Raw genomic sequence first — 24,302 nt, 5'->3', positions numbered from 1 at the left:
GGGCAGACTAGATGGGCCAAGTGGTTCTTTTCTGCCGTCAAATTCTATATTACCCTGTTAAAACATTTCAATATTTAATCAAACTATCATGTTTAATTGAATCTGCCAGAGTGTCAGTACACTGTTTTGAGAAAGTTAAAAATAAAAAACATTTCCATTACAGGGGGTGTTATATTTAACTCATGAAAAATAAAATGCTTAGGTGGGTATTCAATTCTGGCTAAATTTTTTGCCTGGTGAAAAATAAAGCAAAACTTTGCCTAACAGTATTCAATCACAGCCATTCTCATCCATTTTTTAGTACATTTTCGCCCTTGCCATTTCATTTTTTTCTTTGGGGGTGGGGGGGGTGGACTGGCATGGGTGAATAGTTTTGCAAAAATGGTGGCACATTTTGCCAAAACCACATGAATTTGCAGCAAAAATTGGCACAGGGATTGAATAGGGTGTGCCAAGTTTTTTTTGGCTGACAAAAAATTTGCTGGGATTGAATACCCCTTTAATGTTTATTCTATGGTGTTGCATCTATCCGATTTATTACTGTAAACTATATTTGATAGTATGGGAAAGAAGTAGACATTGTAAAATAAGGACAACATATTTAGTAGAATTATAAAGGTAACAACTTAATTATTATAACAATGCAACTATTTTAAAGTGTTTCACTGTTTTGGCCAATCAATATCCTATTAAATAGGTCAAAAGTGAAGATTAAAAATACTATGAATAAAAGGAATGTCATATTGCAATTTGGTTGACTGAAATTATACCTTTAACCTACCAAACTAGCAAAATGAAAGTTTTGTGTTTAGTATTTTATTTATTTATTTTTTGGTTAGTGCGAAAAAAACAAAAAAAACCCATTCTTGCTGATAATCATGCATTAAATGAAAGCACAGTAATAATTGAACATGAACATGTACATGATACAGTAAGTATAATTTCTTACCATCAGCATCTTCATCTGATACCAGTTCATCATCAGAGCAGATACTAAGTACATTAACAAGCATTTCCGTCACTGTATAAAAAAATAATATATAAATATAGATAAAGTAGGTAAATAAAGTTAAACAAGAGGTATATTATAGTGTTTTATCCAATACATTGCAAATTAAGTATTTTCACACATTTTCATATGAACCGGTTTCAAACAAATATTTCAGTTACTTCATCATAATCATTTGTTAACCCCTTTCCCCTAATTTTAGAGCAACTGCTACAAAAAAAAACAAAAGGGGGTTTTATGTCTGGTGCTACAGTTTTAACTCAAACAAGTGAGTCAATCTTTTCATGGAGGAAAGTGAACTCTATTAGAGTTTCTAACTACTGGAGCAAACTATGCATGACCAAAAAAGGCCAGCCACTTACAAATATTTTATAGATTGTATTACATACAGTATAACGCTAACCATTGAGGGGTATTAACTGACACTGGATTAAAAACATACCTTTTTCCCCAACAAATGGTAAGGACCAGGTAAAGACATCCATGAAATTTGGAAGCCAGTATGGATGAGGGGAACAGTTGAATTGTCTGATGTTCATGACGTTGTTCTCATACTTCAATACTGCAGCTATAATAAAGACAGAGAAACATGTGGCTGGTATAAAGTACAACTGAGCTGATTATTTGTCACCAATTGTAACATTGTCAAAATAGGTGTAGAGATTGTATCCTAAAATAGATTTTCAGGTCAAGTTTGATAGCAAGACCACTGCTAAGGAAAAAAGTAATTTTCTAAAAGCCAAGACTCCATGCTGGATACCCCTAAAATGCTCGCCGTGTTTCAAATGAAACGTAAACCGTGATGAAACCTGCTCACATGTAACATTTGGTAAAGAGAATAATGGCTTCCTGACGCTCCACTGGACTGATGACAATATAAAGACATAGCAAAAGCTTGCTTGGCGATATTTACCTCCATTCTATAGTCTACAGATAATTTCAATTTTGATTGTTAAATCATTAAGTAAGTCTTCACTTTTTTGTATTTCTAAAGTAAAGGTGTGGTTTACTAATAGAGCAAGCCAATGGTGTATCTATGAAAGGTACAGGGTGTGTGGAACATGTGGGTCCCTAATCTCCTGGTGACACTATGTATCAGAAAAGAAAAAAATCTTGGCTCAATAAAATGTATGCATTTGCAACTCTTGCACTGCAACATGGTATATCAAGGTGCACAGTTACTCGCTCTATTTTGGTTTACTCCTATCTCAGAATCAGGCTCTAGGTCATAAGCAATAGTGATGAAATATTGAACACTGCACAGGGTTCGCAAATACTCGCTATAGCGAGTATTTTACCCACTTTGGAGCACCAGGGACTCATTTTTTATGAATGGCTGGGTCCCCTGGGACCCAGCCATTTCGGTGTGCACGCCGTGTTAATATGTGTGACAAGGGAGGAGGGATCTGTTTCCCCCTCAGTTGTGATGCAACCGTGGAGAAGACACAGCGTGACTTACGGACGCTTCATACATCTGCTGGGCGCGAAAATGAAAGGGTCCCTGTCACCGCAGAGTCATAGGCAGCAGTGCACGGAAGCCGCGTAAGCTGGCTCCTGCACTGTGCCTCAACAACAGAGGGCTGGAGCCAACACCAGAAGCAGAGCTGCGGCTGGTGTGAGGACAGAGCACAGGAACTGAAACCAGCATTGGGGCCAGAACCAGGGAGGTGTGACAGTGAGGATGGAGCAGACCCGGGCAGGAAGTAGAGGTAAGAGGGGTGCGTGGTCCATTTAGCAGGCTGCTTGGCTGTGTCATGTAAGGGGATTTATTGCTAGCAGGACTCGGGCTGCAGACTTCCCTCCTCCTCTCCTACCTCGCGGTGCTACTCTCTTGTGTGTCACTGTCGCCTCCTCCAGGCTCTGAGTGCTGGCTGTTAATGGCCCACTTGTCCCCACCTCCCCTCACTGCACGGCTGGCAGAGAGGCTGCAGCTCACCAATTAACTCTTAACAGGCAGAGCTTCCTGTAGGAGAGGAACCTATAGACTGTGCTGGGATTTCACTCACCCTATCCCTCCTATTCCTGCTGCCATTACTTTTAAAATCCTGATTGGTTCAGCACAGGTGTCCCTATTCCGACATTATGCCTTTTTCTAGTATATGTGTATCTTGCTTTATGTGAGTGGGCAAATTGCCAATTGATTACCCCCCAACCCACAATAGCCACAGTTTTGGGGTGCCCAAACCTATGTTTGCTTACCAAAAAAAAATAGGCTCAGGCTGGCCCTTGGCTCAGGGTATATGCCATATGGAAGAGAGGAGGTGGCTTCTGTATGTGCCATGCTGGGGAAGGGGAGAGGAGGCTTTATTCCGTTGGGACCCAGAAAAGGTAAAGTAAGACCCCGATTTTTGTAAGTGAGGGGTCCCAGGGACCCATAATTTTGGGGGGTTTTCGCAATCACTGCTGCAAGAACAGCTAAGTGCAAAAAAGACAGCAGTGCACAAATAGATATCAAATCATGTAAACATTTAAATGAACAGATAACTATACGAAAGCATAGTAATTACCTTTTTTGAGCTATTATAAAAAAATGGTTAATTAATCATTCATAAAAGCAATAAACTATTATGAAACATTGTTTGTGGTTGTCCTGTAAGGCACATAATGGACAACTCTATAAAGACAGATTCTGGGAAACACGTCACAGACTCATTTGCCTTATTTTGAAAACTATTCATTAACTAGTCTTAAGGCCCATCGGCGAAGGTTTATGATTATGCAATTCTCAAAGTTGTGTAAAGTGAAAATTTATCCTTTGATGGATCCTTATAGGCCTTTAACCCTTTTGGTGGTATGCCCGGAAATTTCTTGGGCTGAGCTGTGCTGCAGGAGCGGGCTCTCCCGTGAAATTTCTGTGCATGCCAATGTAAAGAAAGGGTGCGCCAGTGGTACTTCCAGCGATGAACCAGTGGCGCACCACCATCCTCCCTATGACTGATCCTGCCCCACCCCCCAGATCGGGGATGCTCATGGAGGATCAGGGACGCTCGGAAAGGTTCAGCCGTGCTCGGCTGCTCGTGTATTCGGGCATCCAAACAAAGAAATGCCCAAACAGACGAATGGCTGAGCGTCCGAACACCCAAGCACTCCCAAGCCTCCCCAAGTGGCCCGAACTTCTTCAAGCGGCTGCAAACAGCCGGCAGCAGGCCCAGGGGAGCAGGGGTTGCTGCAGAAGGCAGCAGCTGCCCCTTCTGTGGTGAGTATTTCCAGAGCATTTCAAACTGTCAAAAAAAGCAGCCAGGATTAAATAGGTCCATTCGGACCGAATCAGTTGTAAACTGACGTCTTTCCAACAAAACGGCAGTTTCGACTGTAACTGAATATACCCCATAATCTACATATTTTTTTTTTTACATTAACATATTTTGGGTTGGATGTAATGAAGTTCAAGTTCAGTGGTTGTACGAAATGCTGGGTGAACAAGAACTTTTATAAAGGGGCAATCATTTACAAGGCAAAACCATGCTTTGTAAATGATTGCCCATTTAAAAAGAAGCCCCAGTTCCCTTGGCATCCTGCACGGCCACCAAACTCTGGCTTCATTACACCATGTCCTTGATTTCCAGCAAAATAAAGAAAAGATCAAAGAATATTAAGTCTTACCTTTATTATTGTATACATCTAGGTAATTTGGTGCTGAAAATATTGTGATTAGGGAGGGGAAGCCTGTTGTTTGGCTTTTCCTATACATACGATACCTATAAAATAAATAAGACTAGTTATTGGTCCATCATTATATTATAGGCTAGATCAGGCATGTCCAAACTGTGGCCCTCCAGCTGTTGTGAAACTACACATCCCAGAATGCCTTGCCATAGTTTTAGCATTTCCTAATAGCAAAACTGGGGAAAGGCATGATGGGACTTGTAGTGTCACAACAGCTGGAGGGCCATAGTTTGTACATGCCAGGGCTAGATGGTTTGCTTCAGAATGGAAGGCACATATTTTGGAGAATCTCAATGGAAGCATGTAAGATGATTCTGATTAATAATATGAAATACATAATTCATGTGTAAATCACAGAGAGTATATATGTACAGTACTACTCATCACCAGGGAGAATATGAGACTTGGATACAAAAATACCTTGCATCAATATGGACAATGTCTCATACAATAAAATTGAATTATTAATAATGTTAGCAACTTAAAGTGGGTAGAACATCAACATGGCCTGGATTTCAACATTCAGAGTGTAAACATGGCTAAAATGTCACCAGCCAACATGACTGCATGCACAGGAGTCAAACCGTTGCCTCCCCTTGCAATCATGTGAGGGGATGTGTTCTAAAAAAACACACCCCCTGGCAGGTGCCCGCTGCTGGAGAGATCATTTGATGGTGCGAACAGGGTCAGTAACCATTGTGTGTAAATGCTGGCAACCGCACCACAATTCACCTGATATCATCTCTGACTTGTAGATATATGCATGCAGCCCTATGTGGCTTCAAACAAAAATCTGCAAGTCTGGTGGTATTATTGCAAGTCTGGTGGTATAGCGTGCCACACAGTCAACCATAAATCATTAGTATTACAACGGAATATCTAGTTTTTCACATCATTCTTCAATTTGTCCATTTTTACGAATTTAGGGAGACAGTTAAGCAGATAATGAAGGGGGTTTACACACCCACACAACACCATCACAGCTCCCTCCCTTCTCAGTATAATCCTTGGTACATTTTCATCCCAAGGCCATTATGATCCTTAATCCAGCCCTGGGATAGTGTTCGGTTGCTGTCAGGGCTCTAACACTATAAAAAGTCAGTGTCAACATTCCATACTGTTAAGATTCTGGTGTAAACATAGAATACCACACTCCCAATGCAGGGCTGTAGACATAATTATTGTGAATGCAGCCTATTGTTAAAAGATTCATATAAGTATTTGCACATCTGTAAATTATTATGTCATACAAAACAAACAGCCCCCCCAAAAAAACTACATTCTGGCCAGCAGACACACAAGGTGGTGCTCAATGGTAACCCTGCTTACATTCCAAATCCTCCCCTTCTTTCCCCAGTTAATATCATAATAAACCTTAACAACTATATTTGACATGTTACACACTAAATTATAAATTGAGAAAAAGAACTCACCCAGCATCTTGGGCTTCATGAGCTCGAAGTATAGATAACAAGTTATTGTGCTGAAGGAATTCACAGACAGCTGGATAGCTGTTAAGAGAAAACAACAGTGTTCATTAGGAAGCGGCATATTTTATATTAATATCAACTTAATTAACTTTGCAGAAATATAATTTTTTTTTATTTCAGCTGAAAACTGTGAAATGACTCCACCATTTAAAAAGTAAAAATAATTTTGGCTGTATTACAAAATTGTAGTACAGTTCGCCAGAGATAAAGGTTGCTGGCCAAATTTGGACTTTTTATAAAATGATAATTATTAACAATGAATTGTTTGCCTTGTAAATTTCTGCTTTAAAAAAAAAAAAAAAGTCTGTGTTCGGCCAATGACCCACAACGCCACTAATATAGATCTAGGGGCATAAGTTTTCAAGCTTAGAGCTAGATATAGTATTAACCAATCAGCTCCATTTAATTTTCGAACACAGCATGTAAATGGACAGTTATTGGCTGGTACTTTATCTCGTACTATTTATAAAGATTAGTGGAATGACCACTCATATACAATATCCTTCTGTTGCCTATTTGCGAAAAAAAAAAAAACAGCCATTTAAAGGACAAGGTGCCTATGAGTATGTGGTCTTTGTACATGTAAAACACTTTACTATATTTATCAAAGCTTGGAGAGAGATGAAGTCCAAATCAATAAGCTCCTGAGAGTTAGTGGCTGATTGGTTGGTACTTTTGGGTTTATTCAATAAGCCTTGGAAAGAGATAAAGTGGATGGAGATAAAGCCCCAACAAACCAGCTTCCTGTCATTTTCCAGTCTATAACATGTCAGTTAGGAGCTGATTGGTTGGTACTTTATCTCTCTTCAAGGCTTAGTAAATAGACCACAAAGTACCAACCAATCAGCCGCTAACTTTATTTGTAAACACTGCCTGCAACAGGACAGGAGATGATTGGCTGGTACTTAATCTCTCTGCACTTTTTCTATCTCTCTCCAAGCTTTGATATATATCCCCCTATGTGAGAAAATAGTTTGAAAGAATATAATTAATAACATACAGTATTTACGATTCTTATTAATTTCCTGTGCAGTGGAACTGGAGGTATAGCTACGGAGATATAGTTAAATTTTCATGGAAAACTAAAAATAAGACCCACTTGCAACATTGCTGCAGTGAACAATACATGCTTTATATTGCTCCTTATAAACTTTATTTATACTATATTACTTATCGAACAAGTGTTAAGGCCCATACACACTGGGCGATTTTAAGCTGAAAGCAGCACAGTTTTATTGTTTGTGCGGCTTTCAGCTCCAAAGCCGCCCAGTGATGCACGCTTCCGTATCACCACCTGCAGCCGCTGTCTTCGGCAGCTGTTTATACCAGCAGACTGAACAGCTTTCCAAAGCATCCTGCTATGGAAAGTCGTTCAAAGCGGCAAAAGCTGGCTGGGGGGGGGGGGGGGGGGAATCATCGCTCACTGTGTATGCCAGAAATGGGGAACCTTCAGCCCTCCAGATGTTGTTGTTGAACTACATATCCCAGCATGCCCTGCTACAGTTTTGCTATTTGGCCATGCTGAATCTGTTGCAGGGCATGCTGGGATGTGTAGTTCAACAACAACATCTGGAGGGCCGAAAGGTCCCCATCCCTGGTGTATGCACTGAGCGATTTTCAGCAATCATCGCTGTGTGTATGTACCTTTACAATATATATAATAATTGCACTGTTTTATAATATGTATCAAGGTCGCCACCTGTTATTAATTTAAAAATATTTACTATTTTCATTAACTTTGCATTGACAGAGAAAAGCTCATACAACCAAATATTTCCATTTCCCTTTGGTAGTTACAAATGCTCTGAACGCTCAATAATTGAGTATGAGCCTCTTTCTTGCTTTACGGTCACTACTTAGCATAACTGATGCAGTATAAACTCGCAAAAGCTATAGGTTGTGTTTCTGACTGCTCCTACTGGGGGTTGGAAAACCAGGAGGCGCATATCCAGAAGAAGGGGGGTGGTCTGGGGGTGTGGGCACTGCATCTGCCATGCATTGCCCACATTGACACATGTGGCAGGGTGTGTGTGGCTATGATGACGCCATTCAGCATGAATCGCATCATCGCACCGGCTACTTTCCCTCTATAAGTAGACAGATATGGGGGAGAGACCAGGGTGCAGGAGGGTGCCCGCTGGAAGCGAGAAACTTGCCAACTTTTTTGGACACCTCTTGGCCATTCCAGAGAAGTAGGCAAGTATGCTACATGGTCACTTGACAGTACATACATGTAGCCCATTCGCGGAGTTGCACATTAAGCCAGAGGGCAGAGTCACCAACTCAGAGGTAGACCTTACAAACTCTGTACAGCTGTTTGGTAACATAAATCAACCTTTGGTACATGAAATTATACAATATCTTAAATTTTAGCAAAGTAAATGCTATTACAATCCCTGTAATAACCAGGGCAATAAGAACAAACATAATATTATTAATGTGTATAGCAATTTTCACTTCACGCTAAAGATCATTTGAAATAACATCTTTCTCTGATGTATTTAGCATCCCAGTAGGTAGGATCCCAGCGGTCAGGTGCTGAAAACCTGACAATTGTCATATTGCACGCACCAGAAGCTGCAAATCCAAACATTGGTATGCCAGGTAGGGTTAGGCTGCAGGAAGGGGTGGGGTGGGGTTCAGTATTAGTTTGGATGAGAGCTTTGAAATTCCTCCCCAAAGAACTTTCCATTTCAATGAAAGTGAAAATAGCAGGGGGCTGCATGGACATCCTCTTGGTAAATTACACCGCAAACAAAACAGGACTTTTCTGGATTTTTTTTTTCAAACATTTTTTATTGGGCAATTCAATTAATTCCCTTTTTTCACAATAAAATATACATATACATTTTTCTTGAAGGGATCCGGGAACTTATCCTGGAACTCCTCACGTTGAAAAAAAAAAAGACACTTATCACAGATTTTGTTTGCCTGTCTGGTGAAACATAATTCCCAAACATGGCGGCTATCTGCATCAGTTAAATTACCCCCGGGATCAATTAGTTGCAGTAATTTACAGTGGAAGAGGGAGGGAATATCAAGCTACCTACCTACCAATGGTTGATTTAGGATACCTAACAGCTGTACAAACAAAGCTTATAATGTCTACCTATGAGTAGTGTTAGTAGCTATTAGCATCAATGGAACTACTCCCAGGGATCAATCAACTGCAGTAATTCACAGAGAGAGGGAATATCAAGCAGGACCTATGGTAGATGTAAAGAATGAGGTATGGGGAGGGAAGAAATAATTGTTTTGCAACCCTCAAAAAAAAAAAAATTAAGGGTACTTGTGTACTAGCATGGCGCCCACAATAATTAGTCGCCCGATTTTTCATCGCATCGCATGCCATACACCCGATGGCATGCGATGCGATTTTCACCCATATACGATATTAAATTGTATAAGCACCCTAATGAACCCAAAGCAATGCGAGCGCAGCGAGCCCGCGAGGGGCGGCTGTACGCATCCTACGACCTTTTCATACCCCCACTATCCACGTCGGCGTGGAGTGGATTTTATAAAGTGTGGCGAGCGCAGTGAGCCATAGAGCCCGAAGCGTGGCGAGCGCAGCGAGCCCCGCGGATACCTGTGAAGCCCGCGAGGGGACGCGGATACCTGTGAAGGTATCCGCGTCCCCTCGCAGGGCTCGCCACGATTCGGGCTCGGTGGCTCGCCACACTTTATGAAATCAACTCCGCGCTGACGTGGATAGTGGAGGTATGAAAAGGTCATAGGACGCGTACCGCCGCCCCTTGCGGGCTCACTGTGCTCGCCACGCTTCGGGTTCACGTTTATACTTGGGGGGTGGCGTAGGGGTGCATTTAAGCATTGTAAGCACCCATTAGGGTGCTTATACAGTTTATAATCGCATCCCATTGCATTGTATGGCATTGTATGCCATATACAATGGCATACAATTTTAAAATCGCATGCTAATGTAGAACATCATCCGATATCACGTCGCATCGCATGCGATATGGTCTGCGATGGGCGCCGTGCTAGTACACAAGTACAAAATTAAGAAATAAATAAAAATAAAAAAGCACTGGCTAAAAACAGTAAATCTCCATTCACCGCTTTGCCAGATAGTGGTTAGCTGTGCTACCTATGGTGTTACCCTAAAGGTGGCCATACATCAGAAAGATATTATACCCAATCATACAATCTCAATTGATTGTAAGATGGATTGTATGCAGATTGTGTGCACATCTTGTGTACAAAATCATACAATCAATCAGCAGATGGATTGTATGACTGATTGTATGATGGATTGTGAGTAGATTGTTGGTCCAAAAACCACCAAGGACTGCCGGGGATTTCAAGGGAAATTGTACACAATCATGAGCACAATTGATCTAAAGATCAATCTTTCTGATGTATGGCCAGCTTAAGATGGATTGTATGCAGATTGTGTGCACATCTTGTGTACACAATCATACAATCATGCAGCAGATGGATTGTATGATGGATTGTGAGTAGATTGTGTGTCCAAAAACCACCAAGGAATGCCGGGGATTTCAAGGGAAATTGTACACAATCATGAGCGCAATCGATCTTAAGATCGATCTTTCTGATGTATGGCCAGCTTAAGAATTGATACAGATGCATCCCTCTTTAGATGTTGTTGTGATGCATACAATGCTGGGTATATGCACGCTCCACCACACACTGCAATGGGACCAGCGTATGCATGTGGCCACGACAATGTGTTCAATGGGAGCTGGCTGCAATGTGGGCACACCTGGTGTGCAGTGATGCAGACACTTCACGATCGTGCTATAGTAAGCTGCTAAACGCAGCAAAGCTGTAGTGGGACACATCTGTACATCTGTGGAGTAAGATACATGGCTAAACCCATGTGAAGCAGTTCCCATTTTGAATAGTTTTCCTTTAACTTTTTGCCTTCGTTCACAAATAGTGTACTAGGTAGATAGAATTTTTATTATTATTATTGTTTTTTTGTGGCAAAATAATCGGTAACCCTAGTTACTACTAAATTACACATAAAACAAGTTTTCACCAAACACGCAATTAATCACTCAAGGGGGTGACAGTGAGCCGTGCTGATGGCTCGCTGTCACAGCTCGCAGGGTTAGTATTCAACTGACCCACTGCACACGCCATTTCCCCCTCACTAGGTTTTTTTGTAGTGAAGGGGGAAAGGCGTGTGCGGTCGCTCAAACAGCGAGGCTCAAGGCTAAATGCAGCAGGCTCCCTGCATTAGCCATGAGCCTCCCTGTTTGGGGGAATCCTCGCAGTCCTCTGACAGCGAGGATTTCCCTGACGCATTGAATAGGGTGAGCGGCCGGCGCGGTGAGTTAAATGGCGAGGGTCGCTTTTTCAGCGATCCTTGTCGTTTAACCCCTTCGCTGGCCGCATTGAATACAGCCCAATGTCCTCAAACAGAAGACTATGATCAGAGTCCTACATTGACACAAGAGACATTAGTTGTTAACCCAGTTTTCCTAGATTCTTATTGCTGAGTGGACTTTTCCACACCCAAATAGGAAATATATTTGTTAAATGGCTGAGCTCTGAAAATTATGTATATCAGGTTAAACCCTGAGAGAAGAAAATTGTTTTCTTCAAAGCAAATAAGCAAATTAGAAGAGACATATTTTTCATAAGTGCCAGGAACAAAGGGAAAGGAAACTGTGATTTTCCTGTGATCAAAAGAAATCGGTTTCCTTGAAACTTATATAGAATATATACCAGTACAGTAACAGACAACACTGACCTCATTATACTTAATGCACAAAACATTTATCCAATTGCATCTAGGTTAATACACTGGAACATGAGATGTTGCCATGGTAACAGCTGCTTTAGATGGATGGCAAACAAAAAAATGCTATTAACACTTCATATATTATTAAATCAAAACCCAAAGATTAGTCCTACCTCCATAAATTAGCAGAAAAAGTTATGCCTCCAAATGTAAAAGGTCTAAGGGGAGATTTATCAAAGTTTGGAGAGAGATAAGTACCAACCAATCAGCTTCTAACTTATTTTTCAAACACGGGCTATTAAATGACAGTAGTGGATTGGTTGGTATTTTATCCCAATTCAAGCTTTGACACATTGCTTCTGTAATCCGGATACCACAATGTTGTGGTTTAGCAAAATTATCAATATGATAATTGTAAACCAAATATCACCAATTTGTTCAGATCCTACCAATCCTACAATGTCAGGTTAAAGAATAAGCCCATATACACTGTTGTCATCACAGCATTGGGATAGCAGAAGTCCTGGCCTGGCACACCATGGTTCTACAGTATGTAAGGGCCTTATTCAGCTATTATATTTAAAGAAGAGAAAAAAAACCCATTAGTGTCATTTTGTATTTTCCATCTGTGAAACATACAAAAAAAAGAGTAATCATGTACCCTCACCACACTTTAGGCAAGGTGCCTCACTCCTCTACAGCTGTTGCTATCCCAAATCGTAGTAAAGGTGGACGGTAAATCAAGCATGCGTTAAGAAAAATGTGAAAACCCCCAAAACCTTGTGCTAACCATGTGTGTTGACCATTGACATGTCAACCTTTGAAACCTGTCAACGTTTTTGTGCCGGTTGATCCTCTGGGGTTGACTTATTGACCGTCTCTGTAGAAAATGGGGTAATTCCAATTCCAAGTGATGATCTAGCGGGAGCGAGTCATCTAGACAGTGGCCACACTTTACTACAGCCGATTTGTATAAAAAGCACTTGCTGCCCCACAGGGCTCTGAAAACTGAGCAAAGTAGGGCTGATTTCAGCCCATGAAGGATGCCTGTTGCAAGTATTAAAACTCAGTGGAAACAGCAAACCCTCAGTCTACCTATACATTGGATCCCTGTTGAGGTGTGCTGTGCTGATCCCTGTTAAGCAGAAAACATGCAGGAAGTCATTCCCAGCAAGGTGATAAAACAACATGAACGGTAGCAAACATAATTGGATGTTCATTGGGGCACCAATTACATTAGTTATGGTATTAATATGCTGATCTTGTGGTAAACAGTAGATAAGCAGAGACAGCTGCCAAGGGCTCAGACAGATTATGGGGAAGGAGAAACTAGAAACTTGAGGGCCCCTCACTCTCAGGGGACACTGCCCATCAGATAACTGGAATGATCTGCTACGGGGCTCCCAATTGTGATGTAAAGAGAGGAAGAGCGCCAACAACAAAGCCACAATCTAACTGTTAAATAGGTAATTTACAGGGTAGTGATGACAGCTTTCACCAAAATGAGGAATTTGATACAGAGGTGATATTTGATGCCACAGTTGTCACATATCCAAAGTGTTCTGATATTTGGGAGAAGGTTGATGCTTTGTATAAATATTATTGTCTAAATGGTGACGCACATTACATGGCAACTCCTACTAATACCAGACATACATATTATAGCGATATCACCAGTCAAAGAAAGTCAGAGACCAGCAAACCATACAATAATATAAAAAAAAGTACAGATTACATTATAATGCATGAGGTGATCATATATTTATCACTTACACCCGAATTATTCTGACTTATACAAAGGGGGGTATTCAATCCCCCCAGTGACAGTCCGAATTGTCGAGCATTTGTTTTTCTCGTTTTGCTCGACATGAATATTTAGCTCGACAAGTCGAGTTCTCGCCTATTCAAACTGTAATTTCAATCCCACCAGTAACAGTCCGAATTGTCGAGCATTTGCATTTGTTTTTCTAATTTTGCTAACTGAAAATTTAGCTCGACAAGTCGAGTTCTCATCTGCTCGACAAGTCGAGTTCTCCCCTGCTCGACAAGTCGAGTTCTCCCCTAGAGAGGAAAGTGGCAATTGTCAGAGATAGGCTTCATTTTTATAGTCAATTTTATAAAAGTAGATATCTTGTTAAAAATGAAAATTCTCCTATAAAAACCATTTCCAAATCAGCAGACTGCACAATGCTGGTATCTCCCTGAAGTCTCAGTACAGGAATGAGAGCTCTGAGGTAAATTGCAATGCATTGCATTGTAGAAGTAAACAAAAGAATGGCAACAAACAAACATTGTATCCTGAGTAATTCTGCCCCAGCATGGATACAAGAGTCCTAAACATAGGTGTTTGATCAAACCAGAAGTAGACATAAATAGACATGTATACAGAAGACTTTCAATGGGCAAAATGCAGCACAGTGAACATGAAAGGTGAGCAGAAAAAAAAGATAATACTTCTTATATGCCAAATGGAATAATTTAAACAAATGCGTAATAATACAAGCTGAAAACTGATGCTGACAATGGAATAATGGGTTAAAGCATACCATATAAACATGCAGCAAATGTAAAGTTATTCAAAAGAGGAATATTTAGCAAAATATCACAAAGACAGAAGTCAAGATAAGCATAACAAACATTAGTACAATCCTGCATATACATTTAACACAATTTATGAACATGCAACAAGAGAAACTCCCTTGTCACGACAGAAATAATTGTCGAGTTAAATTTGAGGGAAGAGTGATTTCAAACAGTCGAGGTCAGGTGAATTCTTTGACATTGAATAGGCTGCAGGAATTATCTCGACAGATTTTACCCAAAATAACTCGACAAGTCGAGTTATGTTCAACTCGACAGTCGAGCAAACCGAAAACCAAATCAGGCGAGCTCTGCTCGACAAGTCGAGAAAACTAGACAATGAATAGGCGACCTCTTAAATAACCAACCTCTCGTCGAGAAAACAACAAAGCTCGACAAAAATAAGGAGCTCGACAGACATTGAATACCCCCCAAAGTCTTCTCAAATGTCATATAGATAAAATAGGGAATGACTGCAAATGCAAGGAATGATTGCCAGAAACCCAAAAATAGGGAATTAAGTAACTCTTATCATGACCTGAGGGAGACCCCACTGTACAGTATATTGTATTTCTTTAGAATGTAAGCTCTCACGAGCAGGGCCCTCTCTCCTCATGTGCCTTTCTTAGAATATATAAACCTCTGCCACCCTGATGATTGCTGCAGTGTCCTGTCCACTGATGCAACTATCCATATTAACCATGTACTGGCCCTAAACTGTCTTGTGCTTTAATTCGGTATGTGTTTTTGCTCATAACTATGCTCTGTAAAAGCGCTGCAGAATATGTGTGTGCTATATAAGAACCTGGTAATAAATAAATATAGTGTAGGGCAGCTGAAAAACCATTGCACCAGAACCTTGAAGCTGTAAACAGAAAAGCATACTGCATTTAAAACAGTTACTCTCAGTAGATGGCAAGTGATAGTCAGTGCTGTGTCTTTCCTGGCCTTAAATGAACTGTTTGACCATCATGTTTCAAATGCGCCTTGAGGCAGGAAGTCAAAAGTTTTTATCAGACAAGTGGTTACATGATATCAAAATGGAAAAAGATAAAATCAAGGTGGACACATACTATTATGAGAACAAAAAAAAAACAAAAAAAAAAAAGCTAGCCTTAATAAACAAGTTACTTTCAGCAGTTGCAAAATAAGAAAATGTAGGGTTACAAAAAATAATAGTTGGGATGTATAATGGGAACTAATAATGTTTAAATAAATTAACAGGTCTGAATCAGGCCCTTAGTTACATAGAAGTGAGCAGTATAAGCAACCTTACAAGACTCCTGAAACACACCGGTGCATAATGTATTGAGTAGTGATCCTCTTCTGAGTCTCAAATAACTAATTATTATTGATTATAGAATAGAAGACTTAGGAACATCAAAAACTGTTCACAAAGACAGGTACAGCCAAAAGCAGTGTGTGTAACACGCTTAGAATGGATGTGGCCTGACAAGACAGTCACAGGATTTTTACCGTCAAATGAGCAGTACAAAATGCAGCTTTCCCCACTGAGGTCTGTCTACATATAGAATAATAATTTCCTAAGAGAGTTCAAGCTGCTGCTCAATTAAAATGGGAGCCCCCACTGACAGAATGGAATTTACCTTCCACTGTCTCCTGATAAAACACAGAGCCCATATACGGTAATTTTAATAAATTAGAAAGTATTATTTATATAGTGCTTTTCTCTCTATAGGAATCAATGCATTACATTTGCAGAATAAAAACACGATAAAAAATAAACATGAAAAGATTATCAGATTACAGAAGTGAGAGCTAAGCAATTGGTATTATGGTAGAGGTGCACTAATGAAATGTTTGACCAAATAGGTAATACAGATTTTGAAGCTTTGTAGAGCAGGAGATTCCATGTACTACTATTATTACTTCAAGTGTGAGTTTAAGAAAACCAAAGCTACTTGAAGTACCTAGAACTCTCTTTATGAGGCTTTATCAACATTTACTTATATAGTGCCAGCATATTCTGCTGCAATTTACCAATGCATGCACATAAATACGCTAATTTTGATACATATTCATGATCTTACAAGCAAACGGTGAAGGCAATGAAGTAGGTGTCATCAGCTGCACGCAATATAATTCTTTTACTTGGAAAACATTGTCCGAAATAAAAAGGTCCTAAACGAACTTCTAAAAGGTGAAAACAAAACAAAAAAACTCTACAGAATACAGTGGAATATGATATATTTAAAGTGGATAAGCACCTAATGCTTCAGAGAGCTTGGTATTGCAATCAGATATACTCCTACGTGATACATTTTACAGTGGGTTAAGAGATGTTTTGAGAAAAGTTAGAGGAAAAGAGATTCCCTTGCCAATGCATGAAAGGATTTTTCATAGTCAGTGCTGTCAAGATTTGCAACTCTCTGCCAGAAAAGGATGTAATGGCCGATTCTATTAATATATTTAAAAAGGGGTTACAAGCATTTAAAAAGAAAAAAATATCCAGTATTTCAACGAAGACAAATAGCATCAACCACACAGTGGCCAGGACAACTTTCTTGCCACAACCTAATTGTCTTAGAATATAGGATGGTCATTATTAATGTTCATTCTAGAATCCACTATCTTTGAAAACCCATGCAGTTCCTGTTCCCTGCCTGGGGTGTCGCTGTCTACTGTGGTGCTTCTAGCACAGGTCTGGTTTGCATATCAGTGCTGATATACAGACCACACTGTGCTCGAAGCACTACAGCAGACAGCGACACCCCAGGCAGGAAGGAGGAACTGCATGGGTTTTCAAAGATGCCTGGTGCTAGAATGAACACTAATTATATAGCATAAATTTAAAAATAGGTTGAACTAGATCAGTGATAGCTAACCTTGGCACTCCAGCTGTTGTTGAACTACACATCCCAGCATGCCTTGCATCAGTTTTAACATGGCCAAATAGAAAAAATATAGCAGGGCATGCTGGGATGTGTAGTTTAACAACAGCTTGTTTACGTCAAACAATCCAGTCACGGCCTATGAAACTCGTTAACCGGTATCCTATCGACCCAGATAATTTTTGGCTTATATCACAATTTTAGCCTGATGGTGAGGATCAGGCTATCCTATTACAGCTTCTCAGGTGAAAAATGTGCCACCATCAGGTAATAGCACATGGCATCCAGAGATAAAATCTCATTACCCACTTATTGGTTATTATGCTGCATAATACCCAATACGTGCTGGAGGCACTGGGGATCAGGACGCTGCATTGGGCATAATAAGATAGCACCTAGTGATCCTATTTGCAGCAGTAAATTACAGTTGCTAATAGAATATCATCCTTTGTTTTTATGTCACATACTGTAGCTTAATTGATAGGGAGGAGACCGTTCTTTGCTGCATCTTTCTTTTGTTTTTATTAATTTATTTATGATTTGTGGTGGGCTAAAAAAAGTTAAAAATGAGATGGGGAAAAAAGCATGTCACTTTGAGTGAATACATCAGATTAAGTAATTATACTTGAGTCTTTCTTAAATATTCTGTGAAATACTTCTATGGTCCCAGCTGGATAGAATGCCACCGCCAGCCGCTAAGGTAAGCAGTGTGAATGACAAAAGGCGGCAGGTGCCACCTGTCAGAAGTGGTTAGGTGTTGCCTAAAGTGCCAAAGGGGTAGTGTCAGCCATATTTATAGAGAAGATATACATACATATACCATATGTATGGAAATAGCATGAGGAGATACCTGTACAAAATAAATCAAATATAAAGAAAAAAGAGTAATGAACAAAAAATGGACAGCCCAAGGCATGGTTATTTATGCTTATCTGCCTAGAACTATTATGGAAGGACAAAGCAAGCTGTTCATGAGTTTTATGGATAGTAGATGGTTAGTGAGTAGATGACAGAATTACCTGTAAAAATAAGAACACCCTCTAACTGTGTTGTGAGTAAAATGTTCTTGGCTTTTTTCATTACCAAAGTCTTCCAGAGGATCTGACCACAAGATATCGCACATGGGCCCATATGCCGGGGGTTCTTTAAAGCGATCTAACTGAGAAAAACAAATGGAGCATAAAAATTAAATTTCAAACCACTTATTTTCTATGCATTGGAAAACTAGAATAAAAAAAAAACTAAAACATGTAAAAAAAGCATAATCTTTAGCAAAAATTAACATCAGAATAAACATTTTAGAAACTTTCCATTGCAACTGTTGTCCATTTCTTGGAAACATGTTATGCTGGCTGTTTCACAGGAGATTAAAGCATGGCAAATACTTATAGTGTGTAAACACTGTGCGATATGGCTTCCGATGTTGCCGATATAGTGAACAATGGAAGCCATATCGCATGCTGATTGTGTGCTTTTTTAGGGCTTGCGATGCGTGATCCCGTGGGAGCGAAAATTGGAAGCTAAATAGAGAGGGCAGCCAAGATTATATAGTGCAGATCTGCACTATATAGTCAAAATTTTACCTCTGCAGCATGCCGTGCTATGCGAGTCCCGATATGATCTGATCGTATCGGGACTCGCATAGCACGGCATATCTACCATCTGTGTATACACCCTTACTGGTCCTTGCAGTAACAGACAATGTTTATTGTTTTCATACTACTGTTTCACAAAGTCAAATCATTGGTGGATAATTTCAATAGAATTTACTGCAGCTTATGAGCATGTGCAAAGTTGGGCAATAATTTATATTTTAACCCTTTGAGTGTCAAAATCTCTATGAGAGATGTGCAAAATCTCTAGTAAAAATACTCGCGTCGTTCACATTTGTTATATAACTTCAAATAAAAATTAAAAAAAGGTAAACATTATTGGGCATTATGAGGAATCATTTTCAAACCCATTTTGACAAATTCCCTTGGCACTCAAAGGGTTAACAATAATAATAATAATAATAATTTTATTTATATAGCGCTCTTTGCCCAACAGGAAGTTAAAAATTACGATACTTGGTGCAGAACCTCTTCTCCCACTTTAACGAATACTAAGGCAATTAGAGGTTTTGGTACTTGTGAGTTATCCGGGCGTCCGATTTTTAAATCGGGTCGGATCGGGACATCGCATCGCATGCGACCATCGGATGCGATGCGATGACCCGATTTTTCCATAGGAATCAATGTTAAAATGGACTGAGTCCATTTTAACATGGAATTCAATGGGAAAAAGGGGTCCTTTTCATACCCCTACTATCCAAGTGGGCATGGAGTTGGATATAAACCTGTGGCGAGCGTAGCGAGCCACCGAGCCCGAAGCGTGGCGAGCGTAGCGAGCCTCGCGAGGGGACACGGAATACCGTCCCCTCGCGGGGCTCGCTTCGCTCGCCATGCTTCGGGCTCGGTGGCTCGCTACGCTCGCCACAGGTTTATATCCAACTCCATGCCCACTTGGATAGTAGGGGTATGAAAAGGACCCCTTTTTCCCATTGAATTCCATGTTAAAATGGACTCAGTCCATTTTAACATTGATTCCTATGGAAAAATCGGGTCATCGCATCCGATGGTCGCATGCGATGCGATGCGATATCGCATCGCATCTGATTGTATGCCTTAACTTAAGGCATACAATCAAAAAATCGGACGCCCAGATAACTCACAAGTACCGAGGTTTTTAAATAGAATTTTTTAAATAACAGGTAATAAGATGTGGGATGGGTATATATAGGAATGTTGTTTGGCAGGCACATGTGTTTTTAACATTGCAAATATGAGTTACAGGTGCTTAACATTTCTTTTTAAAGTGGCTTAAATAACTAAAAACAATTTGCGTACATGCGTTTTATGCTCACCGAAAAATAACTACAGCAATTCAAATTCTTATCATAATTTTTTAAAAACTTTTCTTACAAAAAGAGAAAAAAAAAACAGACATTTAAAAGCCCCAAATATTTTTTTGTTGGACAGTAAAAGATATCTAGAATGTAATCCAATAATAATTTGCATATTTTGTTAGATTCCCTGTTTTCTTTTACATTTTATGCAGAAAACATTAACAAGCCCAATGTTTTGCAATTAAAGTGAGTGAGATTTGAGAGCCTGCATAGCGGTGTGAAACTGAAATTGTCAGAAATAGCTGCGTTAATTATGGATGTAAAAATCCAATTGAATAGAACCTTTTCTTTGAGAAATAGTTAAATTCAGATTGAACTATACTCATTAGCAAAGCTGATTAGTTTAGATAAGTTTTGATATATTGTTTAGTAATATATCAAGTTTTTAGTCTTAAACCAAACATCTAATAAATTGGAAATATGGTTTCAAATATGTAACTACCAAGTTTTAGCATTACTAAAGATAAAAAAAACATAAATTCTCAAACTTTAAAAGAATATAGCAGACAGCAAGAAATTCTAACTAGTTCTTGGTCTTTGAAGTGTTCTTTTTTTTTCAAAGCATATAAGGCTATTGGATATTGTACCTTTGGAAACCTTTCATAAAAATAAGCCGCAGTTGACTTGTCACCTTGATTAATACATCTATCAAATTCTCGAAGTTAGCCAAGAAGCAGAATAAAACATCAACTTAGCTAAGAAACAGTGAAATTCGAGCCTAGGGCTTAGTATTATTTGAGGGGGAATGAAATGATATTTCATTGCCTTGACGTTCAATTAAAAAGAAAAAACTTTCATTAAAAAGATGCATTCACAGATTCAGCTTCAAATGCGTGTCATAAAATATGCAATACTAAGCTAGACTTCCAAACTTATTTTAAGCTTCTAAATTATTCATAGTTTTGTAAGTGAAATACCCAGCAATGAAATAATGTGTGTTGATAAATATGCAGACTGTGTTCAGAAATGCCAGGGACAGACTTATTACCAACTGCAAATTCCATAAAAAAAAGTTAATGACTCCAAGTAAGCATGCAATTAAGCGTGGAACCCCTGAGTAAAAAATAAATAAACGATGTGGAGATGCAATCATTTACATTTCATTAGGGTGATTATGATATTCCCATCCCTGATGCAAAGGACGAAAACAGTTTTAGGCACAGGTTTCCAGAAGGTACAGTATGAGGAGGCCATAAATGCATGGTGGATTTTCGATCACCAACCTAAAGGATACTATATACAGAATAAAACTTTGTAATCTGAAGTATTTATATGTCAGATTATTATAATTATTTTATTTATAAAGGCGCCACAAGTGTTTTGCAGCGCTGTATAAAGGAACAGCACAGGAAGACAAAACATCACAGTAAATAAATAACAAAAATAGAGTACAGGTAAAAAGAGCAGCAAAGATGCAAACCAAAAAATAAAAAAATAAACAATGAAACTTTAATTAACCAGGTACATGAAAAACGCTGGTACAATATGCTTCTGAAAAAAATATATAAACCCGTTTTTAGGTTCAATGAGGTCACTGGTTTCCAGTGAACAGGTAGGCTGAAGTTTGATGAAAACAGACTCTTGCTACAAAAAGCAAAAGATTACGCTAACAGTGTGTATTTGGATGTTGATACCACTAGGAGACCTGAAGCCAAGGTTACAGGACACCTAAAGCACTGGGGGATAGATGTATGAATCAGTGATAAGGGAGGAGAAGTGGCCCATGGCAACCAATCAGCACATAAGTAACATCTTTAATTTGCATAATATACAATTATACAGAATAGCTGATTGGTTGCCATGGTTTACTTCTCCTCCCTTATCACTGCTTCATACCTCTACCCCTCAATTACTGATATTTCATTTTCTGCTGAACCCTCAAACTAGCCTGAATAACTCAATTTATTAATAAATGTTACTAATGGTGTGTACACATAGATACATCAGCATGAGATTTTGACTATATAGTCAAAATCGCATTGGGATCGCATGCAGATCGTACAGGTTTTTTACCTTGCGATCCCGATACGCGCTCCCCTGACAGCACAAATCGAAAATCAGATAGACAGGGCAGCAATGACTATATAGTACAGATCTAAAGCAGATTGTATGAATTGTATGTAAATAGTACAGAGTAAGCAAAGATTGCATAGCACTCAAATCTTATGTCGAATAGCAAGGGAATCTCACCGTGTGTACACAGCATTAGATTTATTTTCAGTTGTATTTTGACACCTATTTAAGTAATGGTGTGTACACACTGTGAGATTCCCTTGCTATTCGACATACTGTAAGATTTGAGTGCTATACAATATTTGCCGCCTCTCTGGGTTTCGATTTGTACTGTAACGGGAGCGCACATCGGGATTGCAAGGTAAAAAACCTGTGTGATCTGCATGCAATTTTGACTATATAGCCAAAATATAGGGTGAGATTTTATAGGATGAGAGATTCAGAAAGTGAGAGATTTGGTGAGAAATCTCCAGTTTTTTTTAAAGCGGCAATCATTTACACTTCAAAATGAAACTGGTTTTGCTGTGTAAATGATTGCCGCTTTAAAAAAAATGGAGATTTCTTACCAAATCTCTCACTTTCTGAATCTCTCATCCTATTAAATCTCACCCCTAATGTCAAATCTCACTGTGTGTACACAGCATGAGCTTTCGCTCATTAGTCAACTAGTGCCAGAAGCCACACCCTCTTCCGTATATGAAGACCTGCTGTGTAAATGTGTATCTGCTATGGCTACTTATGCACAAGTGATTTCTTAGTTTATTTTTAATCAATATGCAAAATACCATTTTCAGGTTGTCATAACAGGTTATTGCATTTAGAATTTTGAGGGGAAAAAATTTATTTATTCCATTTTGTAAATAAAGCTGTAACATAACAAAATGTGGAAAAAGTGAAGCGCTGTGAATATATCTATATACACACATATAGACACACACACACATATATATATATATATATATATATATATATATATATATATATATATATATATATATATATATATATATATATATATATATATATATATAGTGCATACCCTACCAATATTTACTGTGGCTGGTGCCTTCTGAAGAGGCGCTTCTGTGTATAAACGCAGAAGGTTCTAATGTAAATCTTTGTCAGCGGCACTCATAACCATTTTACGTCACAAAAACGTAATAGCATTGAAATGTTAACCAGACCAGTCTCACAGGCGTCCACCTCTTATTTCTCTGCTGAGTGCCGCTGGCACAAGATATTTATATTTCAATACTAAACTTTTACTTAGTAGTTAGGTGATCCACAGCAAACATAGCTTAGCTGGATCTGTGAGTAGAAATCGTATTTGCACCTGTGCACAAGTAGCACCCCTTACTATGTCAGATGTGTCCTGCCTGCAATAACTATACATTTAGCACTTTCATGCAGGGCACATAACACAGTGTACAGTATCTTTAATCATGCCAAAAGTGCAGTAGCACTATATCTTCCAACATGTTTAAATCAATCCTTAATGTTTTCCCTGTCCAACACTGCCACTAAAACACACAAAAAATGATTATAAGAAGTTTTGGAGGTTTTCTTGATAAATACTTACTTTTCTAATGTCATCTAAAGTGTTGATTTCTGGAGATAGGCCACCATGTACACACAGGAACTGTTGGTTCATCAAAGCAGCCAAAGGAAGGCAGTCAAAGGCATCCATACAGGCGTCATACACTCTCTCGCAATACTTTATTTTACCTTTTAATGACATAATGGAATCACACATTGAAATGACGATGACAAGGATAATTACAGGTATGTCAGGAAAAAATGTTTCTTTTGTTTAATTAACAATCTGAAGATTAATCACTGTCAAAAAAAGGAAATAACTTTAAAAAGTAAAAAACAAATAAACAGGTTATACAAATAGTGAATGTTGTCGAGAAAGTACAATCCTATTAAAGTGATAAGAATGTTTATCTGCATAATGTTAGAAAGACTGTCCTCATCTACCTGGGTATATGACTTCCCTATACACAATCATCGA

At 39.1% G+C, this 24,302-nt stretch overlaps 1 protein-coding gene across 2 annotated transcripts in view; it reads right to left on the bottom strand.

Moving 5' to 3' along the window:
• PPP3CA (protein phosphatase 3 catalytic subunit alpha) overlaps window positions 1-24,302 on the bottom strand; it is a 203,550-nt gene that overhangs the window by 30,018 nt on the left and 149,230 nt on the right. For both annotated transcript variants that reach the window (XM_083179032.1, XM_083179031.1), the window contains exons 5-10: window positions 23,868-24,013; window positions 18,348-18,487; window positions 6,109-6,186; window positions 4,613-4,707; window positions 1,452-1,577; window positions 950-1,021 (exon numbers count right to left, since the gene is read on the bottom strand). In XM_083179032.1, coding sequence (XP_083035158.1) covers window positions 950-1,021; window positions 1,452-1,577; window positions 4,613-4,707; window positions 6,109-6,186; window positions 18,348-18,487; window positions 23,868-24,013 — 657 coding nt within the window. The remainder of the gene's footprint in view (window positions 1-949; window positions 1,022-1,451; window positions 1,578-4,612; window positions 4,708-6,108; window positions 6,187-18,347; window positions 18,488-23,867; window positions 24,014-24,302) is intronic.

This window comes from Crinia signifera, chromosome 1 (genome assembly GCF_055691185.1).
Source record: "Crinia signifera chromosome 1, ASM5569118v1, whole genome shotgun sequence".
Classification (NCBI taxonomy): domain Eukaryota; kingdom Metazoa; phylum Chordata; class Amphibia; order Anura; family Myobatrachidae; genus Crinia; species Crinia signifera.
This window is presented reverse-complemented; position numbering and strand designations above follow the sequence as displayed.